This window comes from Carassius auratus, chromosome 28 (assembly GCF_003368295.1).
Source record: "Carassius auratus strain Wakin chromosome 28, ASM336829v1, whole genome shotgun sequence".
In the NCBI taxonomy this organism is placed as follows: Eukaryota; Metazoa; Chordata; class Actinopteri; order Cypriniformes; family Cyprinidae; genus Carassius; species Carassius auratus.
In genome coordinates this window covers 14,172,468-14,191,653 of record NC_039270.1, presented here as the reverse complement: position 1 = coordinate 14,191,653, position 19,186 = coordinate 14,172,468, and the positions used below count along the sequence as shown (strand labels likewise).

The 19,186-nt window shown below is 36.2% G+C and overlaps 1 protein-coding gene across 1 annotated transcript; it reads right to left on the bottom strand.

Moving 5' to 3' along the window:
• Positions 1-2,253: 2,253 nt before the first annotated feature.
• Positions 2,254-17,625, bottom strand: st8sia6 (ST8 alpha-N-acetyl-neuraminide alpha-2,8-sialyltransferase 6). Its single transcript, XM_026208039.1, has 7 exons — positions 17,003-17,625; positions 10,510-10,578; positions 10,136-10,216; positions 9,639-9,783; positions 9,442-9,554; positions 9,238-9,330; positions 2,254-3,487 (listed from the first exon to the last, which is right to left on the bottom strand). Exons 1-7 carry the CDS (start codon positions 17,086-17,088, stop codon positions 3,007-3,009), a joined length of 1,068 nt encoding a protein of 355 aa, XP_026063824.1. The 5' UTR covers positions 17,089-17,625; the 3' UTR covers positions 2,254-3,006.
• Between the last annotated feature and the right edge of the window lie 1,561 nt (positions 17,626-19,186).

Here is a 19,186-nt window from a genome sequence, read left to right as displayed (position 1 = left end):
CCCACTTCTGTGTTGTTTTTGAGGTTTGTGTTTGGATTATTATACGGTTGGATGACCAAACATGGTCCATTATAAGATTTCTAACAGAGTCAGTCACTTACTGATTTTTTATATGTTGGTATTTGATAGAATCAAAGATGTCATGTGTCTAAACAAGATGTCCAGGACCTCCAGCAGAAATATAGGCCTACAATATTAAAAATACAGCAGTATATTTCATTGTACACATTAAGTACTTTTTATCCCTGTTTTCACCAAACCCATCCTGAGTGTTTGCTGATAAAATTTTTCTTGAAACCCTCCCAAACAACATGTGGTGATGTAGATGTTGTTTGACAATTTTTTTTTAGGTTTTCTGACCCCGAGACTCAACTATTTTCTGCAGTTCTACAGCTGTGATCCTTGGAGAGTTTTAAGTCCACTCAAACTCTCCTCCTCACCATGCATTAGGACGATATAGACACACTTCCTCTTCTTAAAGCCACTTCACTAATTTGTGAAGCTCATTTCCCTTTCAGTCAGTCACTCTCGACGCCACGTCGGTGACCAACGCAAAATGGGATATCGCTTTGATAGACCAATCTACTTCAAGTGTTAACTAAACGAGCCAATGCACATTGGCATGAAATTATTGCATCCAGCTGTCGCTGATCACTAAAAGAAGGCAGCAGGTGCAATGCATACCAGCAGGGTGTTTATATTCTCAACTATATAGATGATTGGCTGATACTAGCACAATCTCGGAATCAGTTGTGCGAGCACAGGGACCTGGTGCTCCGGCACCTCAGCCTGATGGGCCATCGGGTCAACTGGGAAAAATAGCAAACTCTCGCCAATGCAGAGGATCTCTTTTCTCGGTATGGAGTTGGATTTGGTCGAACAGACAGCAGGCCTCACAGAGGAACATGCGCGGTCGGTGTTAGTCTGCTTGAATACATTCAAGGGCAGGACAGCGGTCCCACTGAAACTTTTACAGAGGCTCCTGGGGCATATGGCGGCCACAGTGACACTTCCACCGCTTGGCCTATTACATATGAGTGTCCGTACTGTAGACCCTGTTGAGATCCTCCATCACCCTAGGCAGCTGGATGCGGCGGAACATCCGGCGCCAGGCCTTCATGATGAATCCGTGAGAACGGGTTCGTATGTGTATAGTCCACGGTATAGCCTTAGAGCTCGTGTTTCCCTGACAGACTCTGCCTTCCCAAGAGGGTTTTAATCACCTCAAATTTCTCCATATACACCTAATCGGATGCTATATGTGTATCTGCTCCCGAAACCTCCTTCGGGAAGGATGGGGTTTCCACAGCATCCCTGTTCCAAGCAGAATGGGTACGTTTTCCCAGTGTTATCCAGTCTCACCCAGTGAGGTAGTGCTTTGACAATGGTGAGTGGAACTACTTGTTCCGAGCCCCGGCCTACACCTAATAGGGGCGCAGCGGTTTGCACAGGGCACTGGAAGGGGCAGCACCCATGATGCTTTGGTAGGAATCCCATTTTGCATCAGTCAGCATCGTGGCATCGAGAGTGAGTAAATAAATAAATAAATAAAATAAATAAATTGTAAATAAAATGACAAAAGGATTAACAATACATTAATTTTCACAGCTGCCTTTAAACATATTTACCAAGGGTGCCGATATTTTTGGCCATGACTCTATATACATTTGTTTGTTAGTTTAATGACATTTTCACACAAGATTTAATTCAAGGAAATAGTTTTGTCCATTGTAGTTTGACGGTACAGTTTTATGTAATTGGGGCCCATCCATCAACAATCTCTTTTATTCACACGCAAAGGAATTTCAGAAGGCACAAATTGCCAAGCTGTTCTATCATAACAAGCTCCAGTGAGAACATCTGACCACAAAAAGATTTTGTACTGGCCAACTCACTCTCATCAGTCTATCCCTGAATGCCTCAGTGTTTATTCCCATTTAAATGGAAAGAGTCAGCAAGAGTTTACTTTGTAAAATATTTTGAGAGAAACAAATTAAGAACGGAACAAATGAGTCTAATAAATCTGCAGATTTAAAGGAATGTTTCACAGAAAGATTTATATTTTGTCATTTTCAGTCAACAAGAAGTACATTGAGAGTCAAAGGTAACCAAAATAGTCTGGTTACCAACATTCTTCAAATCTATCATTCATGTTCTGACATGAGAGTAAGTAAATGTTGATAGAAATTTATTTTGGGGAAAATCCCTTTAAGGTTAAAAGGTAAAGGAGAAAAAAAATCAAACAAATTGATATTTAAGATTTCAAAGCAAATTTTATTAATTTACAGTGATTGCTGTAAGAATCATACCGTGCTAAGACAGGGCATTCAAAATTGGCACATTTGATTTTTGTACACCATTATTTTTTACACCTCTCGTATTCTTACTCTGTTATGCTAACCCACATCCATGCTACTTGTTGTTTCTGAGTGTAACAATGTTGTGTCATGTGTCCAATCATCCAGACATTTCTGCAATCTCCTGAGATCTGAGTCCTGGATTCAAGGTCTAGAGTTATAATCCAGTGCCACTAATACAGGTATTTCTGAACAGCTGAGATCAAATTCACCTTTAATAACTGCTAAAGAGGACAGACTGGCATTTGTGATGAATGCAACAGAGCTGGAGCAGCACCAACAGCGAGCACGTCAAAAAGCTGACTAAGGCAAGTCCGCTCAAGGACTGTTTAGGAGTGCTGCTCTAGGAGTCATTTTCCTAATGAAAATCTTTCACAGTATACCAAGGCTAGAAAAATTACATTCGTTTTCAGCTATTTTTATGTTCAATATTATGTCAAAGTAACTTAAAAAAAAAATTTATTTATGATTTATTTTGTGCATGGTCATGGCTTCTGCTTTGAGCAAATGTGTACAACAATATAGGCAATACAAATTCAGTGCACATTCACAGCTGTCTTTCCAGACCCATCCAGGTGACCTGTTGTATTCTTAATCAAACTGTGAGGTATATTCTTTAGGAGTGTGCAGTACACTGCAAGGAAGGCCTTTAACTTAAAGGGGGTTGGCACTTGCCAAGGTGTATGTGAATCACACCTTGCTTGTGAAGTTTTGATAAATGTTCGAATTCGGTCGGCATAGAATGCACGTTCTTCTTGCTCGCCCGATCATCATAGTAATGGTTGGTGATCGGCCGACTGTCATTTGGATGTTTGCTGAAGGGCCAAAAACCATATAAATGGACGTTAGAACAGATTTCTAGTGCTAAGCTGGCCACGATGAGTCCTGTGCTGGGACGAACTGAGTTAAGGCCTCTCTCACGCCAAAACTTTGACAAACTCCTCAAGTATTCTGGATTCAGGAAAACGGGCAGCAGACTATCGCTGCCAAAGTCCTCCAGTGTGTAAAAGGCACGTAGGGATACAGGTGTGTTGTGACCGTAGGAGAAGGCTGGCAACAGCAGTAAGGCTTGTCCATAAGGACGAAGGCTTTCCACAAATGGACGACGACGCTCCATCAGTCCACTGTACCTGTAACAGATGAGGAGGAGAAAAAAATCTTGAATATTTCTCACAGTAATTCGGTTCTGTTAACAATGTGTTTAGTATTTAGGTTTAGTAAGGAATAAACAGACCCCACCTGAGAAATAAGAAATTTCATTGCCAAAGATGTACCCAATAATATATGCATAAAAAAATTGTTTACAGAAACTTTTTGAAGATTTTCTTAGACTTTTCAGAGGTGCCATAAATGAAGCCTGATAAAAGGCCTTAACTACAACAATATGTAAAATTGTTTAATATAAGCTATATCTATAATTTATTTATATGTATATTCATACTTTTTTGTAAGTCATTTGATATCAAAGGTACAGTACATTGAATGATTGTTGAAAGAAAGAAACATTTTCACTCAATTTGTTCAATCGATTACATTATATTTCAAGTGTTTAATGATCATTTAATGATAAGATTAATCCAGGACCCTACACTGTAGAACATTTCAATGCTTCTTTTTATTTTATTTGTTATTAAATTTATAAATATATTTCTGCTGTGTGGGATAACAAACTCTCAAGGTAAGATGTTATATTTAATTTTATATTATCTATGATTTATTCCTTGGATAAGACTTTGAAATTCAGGAAATACAATGTGGCAAAGAGAATAATGTGTATATTTAGCTAAACATTGTCATATGAACAACCATCAGTATCAACATTGATCTCATAGTTGTAAGCCACTAATTTCGATGGCAGAAAATGTCCTAACTAATCTAAATTCAGCGCTATGTGTTTGATTCAATAAATAGAACTGCATTTAGGTAATTGTACACTGTTTGCTCTAAACATTTTTCGATTCTCTAAAACAAGCTGCTCTTTAGGGTCATTTGTTCTTATATTGAACTAAACTGGCTGGTGGAGCTTTAGATTTTGATAAGAGTCTGTATTGATGCACTACGGATTGTTAAATTAGAGAAAGTAGTCTGCATTGGAGAAAAATACACGTGTACGACAGACTGTATCTGATATATCAGAGAGAGGATCCAGGGTCCCTTGTCTCCAAAAATTTGATTGATGAGGGTCATAAAAGCCATCTGTTCTGGACACCTGTTTGTACACCCCCTCCCCTCCCTGTACAGCCCAGTGACCTAAATATGAACTTATGAACCTAAGAAGGAATTTCGGTGAGGGAGAGGAAAATGTGTTGGGATCTATGTGTTTTTTTTAAACTCTGAAAAGGGTGAAATCATGAAAATGGTATAAGGGAAGTTTTTATTAAGGTTTTAAATACACAGTGCATTTAAAGAAAAAAGGTTATAATCACATACGAAATGCAAACAATGTAAAAACGTTGTCAAAGTTGTAACAAATGAAATAAAAGAAAACTAGGTTAGTGGTTATTTATCTAAAACAACCAAACAAGTCAAAAAAACTATCAGATATGTTTCGTTAAGCAATACGTGAAAAAGATGCGAGAGCTTGTAGCATTTCAATTTAAAAAGGTGTTTTGTTACCAGCTAGAAAACTAGGTTACAGTGTTTTATAGCATTTGTACCTTACCTCAAACTAAAAAAAGAAGCGAATGTAAAGTAAGGATACAAACAAAAGGCATTTACGCGGATTTAAAATAAAACACGTCAGACAAGATACTTGTCAAATCTCTGCTGTGGTTTACCACTAAGTACAATTTTAAAAATCGAGACTGTTACTGACAGAGAGATAAACAAAATAAAAAAAGATCTCACAGCAAAGTGTTACGACGTCTCCGGTAACGTTAGATCGACTCAAACTAAAAAAAAAGAAGCAAATGTTAGAAAAAGTTCAAACAAAAGAAAAAAGATGGTAGGCATTTACGCTGATCTCAAAGAAAATACATCAGACCTCGTCTTTAAAACACCGGCACAAGATACTTGTAAAACTATGTCGTACTCTACCAGTAACTTTAAAAATCTAGACTATTACTGACAGAGAGTTAAACGAAAGAGAAAAAGATCCTCCGGCAGAGTTTGAAGAGCCTTCGGTAAAACAACCTCCCAGCACAGCCGACACACTCAGAATGCTTACGTCGGGTCCCACTCAAACCACTTCTTCTTCATTTTGACGCAAAGCTTTAGGTGCATTTACCGCCACCTACAGGGCAGGAGTGTGGAGCATTGACGTTAATGAAAACTAACTCAAACATAAGACATAAAATAAAAATAAAAATGAATGATAATAATAAACTTAGTAGTGATTCTTTAAATCCTGTTTATCGACTCTTTGAGATAGTTAATCATTGAAACATTTCTATAGTCACATCTTTATTTAACATTTTATAAAATTAGATCTGGTTTATTTCTATATTAAGTGTAAGTAAGTTGTATTCTTTCGTTGTCATATCTTTTACATTTTATTAAAATAGGTTCAACTGTTTCAGGAAGATCACATTTAACACAAAGTCCAGACACTTTGTTTTTCCTCTTATAAATAATGACTGATTAGATGCAATGTGTCCAATTCTATGGCGAGATTTTCTTTTCTATCTCCAAAATTCTCCTTTCATTTCCAACTGTTCTTTGAATATTATATTTATTCTCATCACCCCATTTAATTTGCCACATATCTATTTAAGTTTTTTTATTATTATTTTTTTATTACCCCTTTTATTTCTAATTTACTCATTGGAGTATTAAATTTGATGTCTGACGTTTTAATGTTTTTATCTGATCCACTACTTTCATTACCTATATGCGCGGGTATCCATACAAAATAAATATTTGTTTTTGTTTGTGTTCTGAACAAACTCTGTAAAATGACTGACAAATTGTCTTGTCTAGTTGAAGATTCGCCACACTTTAAACTTGAAAGTGCTGAAAATGAGTCTGAACATATGACTACTTTAGGTATATTAAAGGGGGGGTGAAATGCTCATTTTCACTCAATCTCCTGTTAATCTTGAGTACCTATAGAGTAGTACTGCATCCTTCATAACTCCAAAAAGTCTTTAGTTTTATTATATTCATAAGAGAAAGATAGTCTGTACCGATTTTCCCCGGAAAAACACGACCGCCTGGAGGCGTGACGTGTGGGCGGAGCTAAAGAATCACGAGCGCCAGTAGGCTTTTGCGCTGAGAGCGTGTGGAAGCTGACATTACCTTGAGGAAAAAACCATCATCCAAAACAAACCATGGCTAACAGTCAGATTCAGCCGTTTATTTATGATCCAGAATCAGATCCCGAGGCTGGAACTGAATGAGAGCAGCAGCAGCAACAACTCGCTCCGAGCGGGGCTCGAACCGGGGTCTCTGTCATGGGAGGGGACGTACTAACAAGAAGGCAGAGATATTTGAAGCAGTTTTTTATTTATTATTAATTATTTTTTAGCTTTCACCACACCATTTAGTTGAGTTGAGTTGCAAACCCCAAAACCTTTAGATGTTTTACAATCTTCGCTGACATGGTCGTAACAGTAAACACAAAGACATCAGATGCCAGACACCAGACGCGTTTCTACGCACTACTTGAGATGAAATATTTAGCTTTTTCTGTAATGTTGTTAAAGTTTCTTTGGCAAGAAAAGCCCATCTTGAATTCATTCCTGTTTAATATTTGTATGCGTCTACAGGGTTTAAACTGATATAGCAACGATATAGCAATGCCAGAAGTTAATATTGACAACGTTAAATACATATTAAAGGATTTAGACCACTAAAGTATGTGTGAGTGACTTATTAAAATAAAATAAATCAAGAACTTTTGTAGAGATGGAAATCATATAGGTTAACCTAATTTTAAAGTAAAAACATCGGTCTAATATTAAAACCAGGTAGAATGTTTTCATCAAATAAGAACTGATGTGTTTTTATTAAAAACGTTACTTTGTTTAATTCTTTTAACATACATTTAAACCTTTGCGACCAACTTTAATAGGGAGGTGTTAGGGGGAAGTGTTAGTGGGTGTTTTTTATTTTTTATTCGATGCTTTAAACATTAAAAACATAAAGGCGTACGTTACTATTAGATTTACAAATATGGTCTGAGATTACACTAAATTTTCATTCACATTCTGTACATCATAAAACAAAATAAATGTAAAATAGGCTAATCTAGTTTTAAAGTAACTCATATACACAGTTGGATCTAAACCTCCTGAAACAGGACACATATGTTCCAAGGGTTAGGTATAGAATAGCAAAAAGAACATCTAATCATCCGTCAGATTGCCATATTTTTGGCTCCTCAGTGGGGTGAACACGTTAATATACCTAAAGTAGTCATATGTTCAGACTCATTTTCAGCACTTTCAAGTTTAAAGTGTGGCGAATCTTCAACTACACAAGACAATTTGTCAGTCATTTTACAGAGTTTGTTCAGAACACAAACAAAAACAAATATTTATTTTGTATGGATACCCGCGCATATAGGTAATGAAAGTAGTGGATCAGATAAAAACATTAAAACGTCAGACATCAAATTTAATACTCCAATGAGTAAATTAGAAATTACGAAGGCTCCTCAAACTCTGCCGGAGGATCTTTTTCTCTTTCGTCTAACTCTCTGTCAGTAATAGTCTAGATTTTTAAAGTTAGTTGTAGAGTACGACATAGTTTTACAAGTATCTTGTGCCGGTGTTTTAAAGACGAGGTCTGATGTATTTTCTTTGAGATCAGCGTAAATGCCTACCATCTTTTTTCTTTTGTTTTAACTTTTTCTAACATCGTGACAAACACCAACTTTTCTGGTTTGTATCATTTCTTTACATTCGCTTCTTTTTTTTTTGTTTGAGTCGATCTAACGTTACCGGAGACGTCGTAACACTTTGCTGTGAGGTCTTTTTTTCTTTTGTTTAACTCTCTGTCAGTAACAGTCTCGATTTTTTAAATTGTATTTAGTGGTAAAGTACAGCAGAGATTTGACAAGTATCTTGTCTGACGTATTTTATTTTAAATCTGCGTAAATGCCTACCATCTTTTTTCTTTTGTTTTAACTTTTTCTAACATCGTGACAAACGCCAAGTTTTCTGGTTTGTATCCTTACTTTACATTCACTTCTTTTTTTAGTTTGAGGTAAGGTACAAATGCTATAAAACACTGTAACCTAGTTTTCTAGCTGGTAACAAAACACCTTTTTAAATTGAAATGCTACAAGCTCTCGCATCTTTTTCACGTATTGCTTAACGAAACATATCTGATAGTTATTTTGAATTGTTTGGTTGTTTTAGATAAATAACCACTAACCTAGTTTTCTTTTATTTCATTTGTTACAACTTTGACAACGTTTTTACATTGTTTGCATTTCGTATGTGATTATAACCTTTTTTCTTTAAATGCACTGTGTATTTAAAACCTTAATAAAAACTTCCCTTATACCATTTTCATGATTTCACCCTTTTCAGAGTTTAAAAAAAACACATAGATCCCAACACATTTTCCCCTCCCTCACCGAAATTCCTTCTTAGGTTCATAAGTTCATATTTAGGTCAATGGGCTGTACAGGGAGGGGAGGGGGTGTACAAACAGGTGTCCAGAACAGATGGCTTTTATGACCCTCATCAATCAAATTTTTGGAGACAAGGGACCCTAGATCCTCTCTTATCAGCCTTAATCACAGTAAATCATCTGTCCACATAAATCAAATATTGAAAATATTCTTTAAGTGAGTTTAAATCACGGATTGATAATCGTTCATTCACAATGTATTAGGCACTGTTGCATTTATAGCAGCAAGAAACTGTTTCTTTGTCAAAACAGAATGACATCTTTTTTGTCACTAAAGCCAAACCCACAATCACAAACTCACTTCTCATGGAGGATGCTGGGATTTGCAGTCACCAGGTTGGTTTTGTTGCCCACATCTTTCTCATATCTGTTATCCAATGGTGGAAGGTTGCATCTAAAATGCAAGACAGAGATTGATTAGACCACTGTTGTTGCTGAAATAAAAAGAGAGAGCTACAATTTTGGCCTGTAATCTATATCGAATACAGGTTGATTTAATTCATACCTAATGACAAACTGGGCTGAATTTATTTCTTCTCCACAGCTGCTGTTAGCCAGAATACCTCCATTCCCCACCACGGCACATGACTCCCATGTTGCATTTCCAAAGGGCTGCTCCTACAGAAACACACACTGTAACTCCGAATTCATTTATAGAAACCATCCAGTAATTCAACCAGTGTTTTAATGCTGGTACACTACCTTAGCTAATATGTTGAAGAGGGCTTGTGTCACCTGTAGCGGCTTTCTCCTCTCTCCATCATAAATAACATTTGACCCCAGTGGGGTGTTATTCTGTGTGACCACAGCCTTCGACACAGCATGACATTTGCTACTCAGTAATGACCTGGAAGGAAACAGATGCTCATTCTGATCTGTTGCACTCATGTGAAAATCTAATAAATAGACAAAAAGAAGCTTTTATATTTTTATAGTTTATAGACCAGAAACTCCCAATATGTTTTTGTGTTACAAGAAAGTTTTGAGTTTTGAAACTTACAGGATGTTTTGATATTACAGTGTCCTCCTTTATATGTCAAAAGATCAAGGGAGTTTTGTTTTGTTTTGCTTACCCCTTATAAGCATTTCGGTATCATATTTGTCTGGTTCATGCGATCCATAATCAACAGAACAATACTTTTACTCTTATCCAATAAAGTTTAACCTTTATGAGAACATCTCATGGGCTACTGTTTTACCTGAATCTTTTAAAGTTTGCCTCATCTTTTTTCCATTTGTGCGAGTAGTTCTCCAGTGCTTTGGCAATAAATACATTGTCTCTGAAAATGAAATGCATACAAACAGAAATGACATACTGTGGTGGTTCACAAACATGTGCTTAATGAAACAGAGATTCATAAAGTGATTTCAGGTTTAACTGTTTAATTTCTATAAGACAAATGACAGAAATGTAAACATGAACAACTGATTTGTAGACACAAACCTGAAATAATTATATTCTAATATGAAAATATGAAAATAAATTGAATGTATAAAACATCTGGAGGTATTTCCGTTTGGTGTCTGCTATGTAGAAGAAAAAAAACAGGCATTATGTGCTGTGAAAGCTTACTTGCTGCATCCCTTGCATGATTCTGAGCTTTTTTGAGGAATCCTAGATGAAGGGCGAGGGTTTACATTACTGTAGAGAGAAAGAGATTAACAATGCACATTATGATATATTTGCATGCCCCTTACCAAAAAGTAGTATACTTCAAGTTTATTTTACTAAGTATACTTAAGTAAAGGTCAAGTATATTTCAGTCATGACAACTCTCGGAAAGGATTGTAAAAAGCTTTATTGATAAAATTAGAAAATCAGGTGTTTGCTCTTGGCGGACTAGATCTCCTACGCTGCTGCTGCAAAGCAAGTAGACTTGCTTTGGCTAAATGCACATATCATAAAATAAAAAGGAAACATGCTGCTATAAATAGAGAAAGAACCCCCTGTAGCAGATCTAGGCAGGTGGTGCTGGGGAGGAGGTGGTCTAGGAAGAGGATACACATTACACACAGGTGTGGTGAGCATGGTATGTGTCCGATTTATAGGCACACAGTAATTGTAATTAGAATCTGATTGTCTGGGAGTGGGGTTTTGATTGACCCAATTAGAGTGCCAATAGAGTTTCATGGCTGAACTACTCATTTTTAAGTATACTTTATGTAGCAAGTATACAAATGTCAGTGTTCTAGTAGTATACTTTCAATACTCCTTGGGACTAAATTGGCCAACTTTCTAGTATATAAAAGTATACTTTTTAGTGAACTTATATGTATATTGATAGTTTACTAATTAAATACTTTGAAGTACAGTCTCAGTTAACTACTAGTTTTGTAGTTTTCTTTAAGTAAACTAAGTATACTATTATAACCCTATTTAGGTTTGAATTTGTATATATTTTGTTGTATGAATATCTGAAAATACAAAACATCCAAAGAAAGAACAGGGCATCTGCTTGTAATCAAAAACATTTTATTCTAGTTTTATGCATTCGTTTTTTTTTTTAAACACTTTAATGTGGGTAAGTTTCATAAAAAAAATAAAGAAATAACATTTTAAACAAAAAGCTGAGAAAAAGATTATGAATTGGATTCAGAATGATAATCAAAACGTAGATGGAGTCGATCGACACCCCAAAGCTTGATTGTTATTATTACCTCTTCATCGGTCGACATTTTATTCCATAACGTTAAAGTTTTGATGCTGTTTTATGTCAGATGATCGTGTTACATGTGTTAGTCTGTTGTTATTTTTAATTTATTTTTTGTTATATTTTAAGGCCTTTTATGCCTTTAATGTGACAGGATAGTGGAGAGGTGACAGGAAAGTGTTGAGAGGGGACCTTGAGACAAGAATCGAACTCGGGTAGCCATAAGTGCAGTTGTGCCAACCACAAGGCTATCAGCACAGACTTTTCTACTTAATTTGACACTTAAGAAAGTTTATAAAGTGGAAAGTTTACGTTTAAGGTTCGCTATATCTTTTACTTATTTACAAAATATTTGAACTGAGTATGTTGTTTTTATCTATTTATTTAGTAGTTTTTTATTTGTTTTTGATAGTATTATCTGGCAACGCTGCATCGTCTGTACTTAAACTGACAGTAATCAAAAAAGAACACAGACACATTGCTAACAGAATAACAAAATATATTATCCGTCAGAAATGTTATTCACTGTGGCAAGGGGGGCGTGGTTTAGCGAAGTCTGCAGCGGGAGAGAGGATCAGGAGACGAGCGGTAAGTGAGTGGTTTGGGCAGAAATTATCATCACCTGTTGCTTGTTCTAGTAATTGGCGTGGAGAGGGTATAAAACGCCAGGAGAGACGGAAGCAAGTGAGAGAGAGTGGGACTGCTGACGGGAATCGAGACCGGAGACCGGAGACCGGAGACCGGAAACCGGAAACCGGAAGCCGGAAAGCGAAAGCACCGAGTGAACGCAGCATAATAGAAGTCACCATATGGTGTTAGAAAAGTTTTTTGTTTAATTTATGTTAATAAATACGTCAGCAGTCCAGCCGACCCCTTGTCCTCTTCCTTACCCACACGAACTCACAACATTCACGTTATCAAAAACAGTGGCATTTAACGCTAATACAAAGGTCTAGAACAAGTAGACTGCAGAATGAAATGAAATACGCAAACACTAGCCATGAAGAAGTCTAATTTCATTAAGTTTAGTAGTTAGTTACATTTCCACAAAATCATTCTAAAAACATTCATAGCCATGGTTATGAAAACTATAACAGTAATAGTCTATGTATTATTGCATTAATAATAAACAACTTATCAAATTATCCACCCCTAAACTATAGTGAAGTATTAACAAATTTTGATGCAGTAAATATGGTATGATTAACAATATTCATCCCTCCAAAACAGAGAAAACATCTTTCACAACATCTACATGTCTGTAATGAGTTGTATTTGTACAATTCCCTGAATGTAAACGGAGACCAGCACAACTAGATGAGCCCCAGAGACAGATCCACAGTCAAGGCCTTGTCTCCTAGACGGCCATCGGGACAAGACCACGGATCCAGATGAGTCTTCTGCACAATCTAACTTTGCTGCAGCCTGGAATTGAACTGCAGGTTTCGTATGACCAGAGGAGAACTTTCTCCATTCTGTCACCGATGGAGTTTTGGTTCCTTGCTGCTGTCGCCTCTGGCTTGCTTAGTTGGGGACACTTCATTTCCAGCGATATCCTTGACTTGATTGCACAGATACTATTTAAATTGAACTGAGCTAAACGATGACTTCACTGAATTCAATGATGAACTACCTTTAATGGAAAAATTTGTGTTTACTATTATCCTTTTGCATTATTGACACACTATTTTCCTATTTGATATTGTAAAGCTGCTTTGACACAATCTGTATTGTTAAAAGCGCTATATAAATAAAGGTGACTTGACTTGTACAGGTTATTTTAGCAAAGTTTTTAACCCCACCCCAGACTTCACTCATTGTCAGAGCCTGGCTATGGCCTTGCTTGCAGCTCATATAACAGCAGCTAAAATATCAGTAACTATTGAATTTATCAGGAGAGCATTAACAACAGCTAGTTCCCATGTCCTTGGTTTTTAAAGGCTGTGCGAGAGCACTGATAATTTCTGTGCAGACAACCTGTCTCTGTCTCACTACATATTTCTCCCTTTATCTTTCTATCTTAGTTTTTACTTTCTGTCCATCCCGTACTTTCTGTTTTACCCCATCACAGTGTTTATCATAGTGACGCTGCTCACATCATTCACAGTCGGGACGTTAGTGGAGGAGACAGAGCAGGACTTGAAATTCGGCACAACTAACTACAGAGTTATGTTTTGCACCTTAATGCATGTAAATGGCCAAATACATACAAAATTATGTCAAAATACCCGTCTTGGCAAGTGTTCACGTAAACACAGTCAGTTTATGTTGAACTTAGTCTGTATATATGTTATTAAGTGAATGTAAACTGTTTAGAAGCAAAACGCACATGTAACAGTATATTAGATCCGTGCATGAGGTCTTAAAAGAGACAGCAGCCTAAACAAACCTGCTGCGGTCTCTGTCATTACTGTTTATTTATACAGTGAGGACTATCCAGTCTTATTTTACAGTTGAACAGTAATAATTCTGTATCTAAATATTACTATTAGTCCGACCTGGAAGACTTCAAGGAAAACGCCAAAGTTAATCCATATTCCACTATGTTTTTCCTCAACTTACAGTAGACGAGTTGATACGTACCTCTCCCGTCTCAGTCCATGCACTCAATTGCTGTAGTGTGCGGCGCCACTATGCTAGCATTTAGATTAGCACCATTCATTCCTTATGATCCAAACAGGAATGAATTTAGAAGTGACACTTCCATGTTTCCCTATTTAAAGATGGTTACATGTATAGTTGCACGAGTAAGTATGGTGACACAAAATAAACTGGGGATTTCCTAAGCAGATAAAAATGTTGACTATCATGTATGGCAGAAGAGCACTTCGCAGCACATCGACCTCGGTGCAGTAATATCATCACTCCTGAAAGTACTGTTAGTTTCAGTTTTTTTTATTTTGTTAATGTTTTTGTTTGTGCTATTACTTGTCATTCATTTATTTGTTCTTTTTTACTTTTTTTACTTACTTTTTATGTCTTTTTTTAGTTTAAATCAATTCAATTCTGAGTTCGAGTGCACATGATTCTTGGGTGGGGAGGTTTAACCAGCAGGGGGAAGGAGACATGATCCACAGGAAACTAACCTGCCACCACAACTTGGAAAAAATCCTACAGAAAACATTGATATCATACATATCACTTTCTGCCTCCCTTGCATGCTATTTGCAAAATATAGATAGGTGTCTTTGAGTTGAACCCTCAAGCTTGGTTAAACTACACTGATCGGAGCTGAGAGTGATCCTATGGTCTAAATGTAGTATTTTGTTAATTTTTTTTAAATATTGCATTTGACACTTTAAGACTGATGTTTAAAAAAAAAAAAAAAGATAAGAATGTTTCTCTGAGCAATTCATTGAATCTAAACACAAACATCCTTGTTAAAATAATTTTTTTATTACCTTCATACTTCAGACAAACTGGCATGAGTTGTTGGGTGCCACAGGTGACCACTGACTTCCCAAACTCAGGCTATAATCTATTTGTAGGTTTACTCTTAATGAGGCCTATTTAGCTATTTAGCATTTTAATGTTACTGAGGTAATTTACCAAAATGCACTTTTATTATACTTAACTAAGAATTAAAGACTTAAGTTTGTTTCCTGTAATTTGGCATCTAAATAACAAGCCTAAATCACATAACCCTTGATGGAACACCCAGTGATTCAGTGACGCCGTGCAGTTCTCAGCGTGTTTAATCTCCCACATGCCTTGTTGTGATTAAAGGCTGCTGTTGCCAATGTTACAGCACATAATGAGTGAAAGGTTACAGCCATGACAGAAAACAACCCAACATTGCCCTCTGTAATGCCATGGATAATCATTTATATATTTCCTCAAGGAATGTAAAGCACTTGTTAAAGCAGGTTAAATAACTGATACAAATAGACACACAATATAATATTACACTAGAAACAATATTTCAAAATGTAAGTTTAACCGACAAAATACTTGGTTGTTTCAGTAACCTAAAAAAGTTACTTTAAAGAAATTTTTTTATCTGATCCAACTTCTCACAGTATTTTCATATCATAAACATGACAAGATTCAGAACGCTCTAACCTAAAACAAACCGTGCTTTTGAGCTCTTCAGTGCACTTATTGTGTTCCAGCCGACTTGAGAGCGAGAATGTTATCAAATTACATTTATTATGGAATTTGATCATCGATTATGGTGACTGTGATAATACTCAAAGTGTTACAGAGACTGTCTCAAAGATTGAGAAAACAGATGTACAAAATAAATTTAGCCGGATTTGAATTTCTGCATTGATATGCATACATTTTTTAATTAATTGTCTTTTCATTCCCATGCATTTGCAGTATATTATGTATATTGAGGAATATTTGGAGAAAATACAGTGTTTATTATGTGTTATGTAAGAGATATTTTGCAATCAGTTGTTTTTGTTTAAAACAAGAGTTACAGCATTGCCATTGGAATCTGACTAAATACTGCGACTGACCAATCATAATTATGTTTTATAGAGAGACGTGTAATAGATGCCATTTAGTTGTTAATTTAATTATCCTGGTTAATTTGAAGATGGTTGTAATTCATAATAGAATTGATTATGTTTCACTCAGTAATTGTTCTGTCCCAAGAAATGCAGAACTGTATTGCAGCCTATAGCCTATAAATCATGATTTACTTGTGGATTGAGTTAAAGGAGCTTTTCATTTATTACATATTCACAATTTACTATTTTGTATTTATTTTTTTTAAAGGTCAGTTGATGTAAGGCAACTAAATCATTAACAGTTATTGTAATATAGCACAAAGATACATTTGCCTTAAATGATTCAATACTGATTCATTACATGCCTATAATAAATAAATAAATATATATATATATATATATATATATGCTAAAATATTATTTATATCTATGTTAATAAATATTTTTGGTCTATATACACATACATGAATAAAGGGATGTCTCTGAAAGAATACATGAAGCTTTTGAAAAGCTAAAGTTAGTGATCAAGTTGAATGACTTTATAAGTATTTGAATTTAAGAGATCAGTGTTCAGACAAGCAAAAGAAGCTTTCAATTATTTACTAAAGTAAAATGTGATACAAAACTTTACTGAAGCAGTGTAAATGACAAACATCTAAAGTCCAAATTTAAGACCTTTCCAGCATTCGAAAGCACTGAGCCTTTTTTCTAGAAGTATCGTCTTGCTTTGCATATGGAAATCCCTTCGTAACAAAGTAATGTAGTCTTTTACTAAACAAATGTCTGTGTGTATCGGACAATACAATGATTACAGTGGCCTTTGCTTACTAAAAAATTGATTGGTAACTAACTTGACAGAAAAATAACTTCTGTTGTAACACTCAGGCCTTTTAAAGTTCACTCTCCAAATAGAAGGACAGATAAGACACACACCGGGTGAAATGGATATACTCACTTGTTACAGAGGAATATCCACAAGGCCACACTGCAGAAGGAGCACAGAAGGAAGATCGGAAGGAACCAGAGCATAAGAGTCCTCATAACGTGCGTCCACTCTCACACACGAGCTCTGGCGCACACATAGCCGCTGACATGCATGTGCTCTCATTTAAATGCGGAGGTTCCTCTTGCCAACCACTTCCTCTTGTGCTCTGCCGTCCTCTGAGTCTGTTTCTTGACGACTGAACCCTTTTCTTTACTCTCTCTTTCTCTCTTTCTCTCAGACTGTTAATCTCCTCACGCTCCCTACTCTCAATTTATCTGGCACTTGCTCTCTTTTTCCTTCTCTTTTCTCTACTGACAGGCCTGGCTTTTTATCACTTCACTGCTCCTTTGCGCTTCTCTTAATCTATCAGCCCACTTTCTTCTCATGTCTTCTTGTCTTGCACAAGAACAAATTCCCCCACTCCTTTCTTAGCCGCTATGTTCCTTTAAGTCATCTTAATTCTTTTTCCATGCTTCTCAACTTCATCCTTCCCTCTGTACTTCATTGTCTCAGACTTTCCTTCTGTCCGGTTCCCTAGGAATGTCAAGCTGTTGCTTCTTCTGCGTTCTCAACCCCCTCCCCCTCTCACTCCCCCTGGGCACCCCTTGCTTGCCCCTCCCTCTCTATCTCACTCTCAGACACACTCTTTTTCATTCTCTCTCAGGGTAACACGAGTGCCGAGTACAGAATTAGCCCATGGCAGCACCTCATGACTGGGAGGAAGGGTTGTGTGCTCTAGATAAGAATTTCTCCCCTTCATTTCAGCCAATGATGGTCAAAGAATGCAAAGGGCAGCGACCAATCAAATGCTCGTCTGATCCCCACGGCTACCCCACTGTCTTCTGAGAGTTCGAGAAGGGGAACAGTCTATAGTGCTAGTAGTGAATGAATTCATTTACTCAGCTTCGTGTCATTCCAAATCTTTGTGACTCACAGAAGAAGATATTTTAATGAACTTTTTTTCAGTGCTATGCAAGTCAGTACTTTATATGAAATGATATTCAGACAATGAAAAACAACAAAAACAAAGTCATACAGGTTTGGAAAGACATGGTGAGTAAATGATGATACTAAATGCTGAAAATGTTCCATCGGATCAATGCTCTAATATACAAAAACACAGGACCTTATGAAAGTCATATTGTTGTCATAAATATGGATTTTAAAGCAATCAGGCTCAAAATACAGAAGAAAACATCTTAGTTAAGAACTGAGAATGGATATAAAGAAATGTATTGTATGCGTGAACTGAAAGAAAAGCTCATGACGCACTGTGAGACATTTCCTCTCTGGTCTTCTTGTGATCATGACTGATGATAAAATTTTAAAGAAAACAGAAATGACTGTAGCACAATTATTGTACTGAATCATATTTTACTGATGTCGGGTAGCTGATATTTTGAACAGCATGACAATGCGACAAACCTTATCTAAGAGTGTATAAAAAGAGTGTGGTAAACAGTTCAGTTATTGAGAGACCTCAGAAAATCCATCACTTTAAAACAGTCACGGATAGATAGCCCAGTCAAAGCCTGTTGCATCACAGTATAAAATACTGAGCAATACTAATTGTGATTCCAAATTGTGTTCCTATTATGTGAACCATCAGTAAATATTTTATGTGCTTTGAATTTTTTATCTGATTTTCAAGCTGTTTGTTGCTGATATGCTCTTGATCTAGCAGTAAATTAAACTAAAATAAAAGTGTCTCTTTGGTTGCATAAATATGCATGGTGATTAAACAGAATGTAGGATGATTGCAGGTGATTTCATGAGGTTGTATAGTTCTATAGTTGGCGTTTCTTAATCCTTGATGCCTAAAGGATGTTCATCAGATTCAGAGGCATGAGAGAAGCTGAGAACTAAACAGAATGGACAAGCAGTACAAATTCCATGGCATTCTGCCTAACATTCCATTTTTTATCACTGGATTTCGCGATTTCTTCTGTTTTCCACATCATGAAAGTCATAGGGCCCTGTTAAACCCTGCAATTTATTCATGGAAATATTGTTAAGCACACTATTATATTGCCATATTCTAATAAAGTTTTGAAAATAAAAAATATCAGTTGATAAGATTTTAAAATGCTGGACAAGTGTCACTAATTTAAAAAGTATATGTTCAGCTTATTGTCAGCCTCTTACATGTATGCT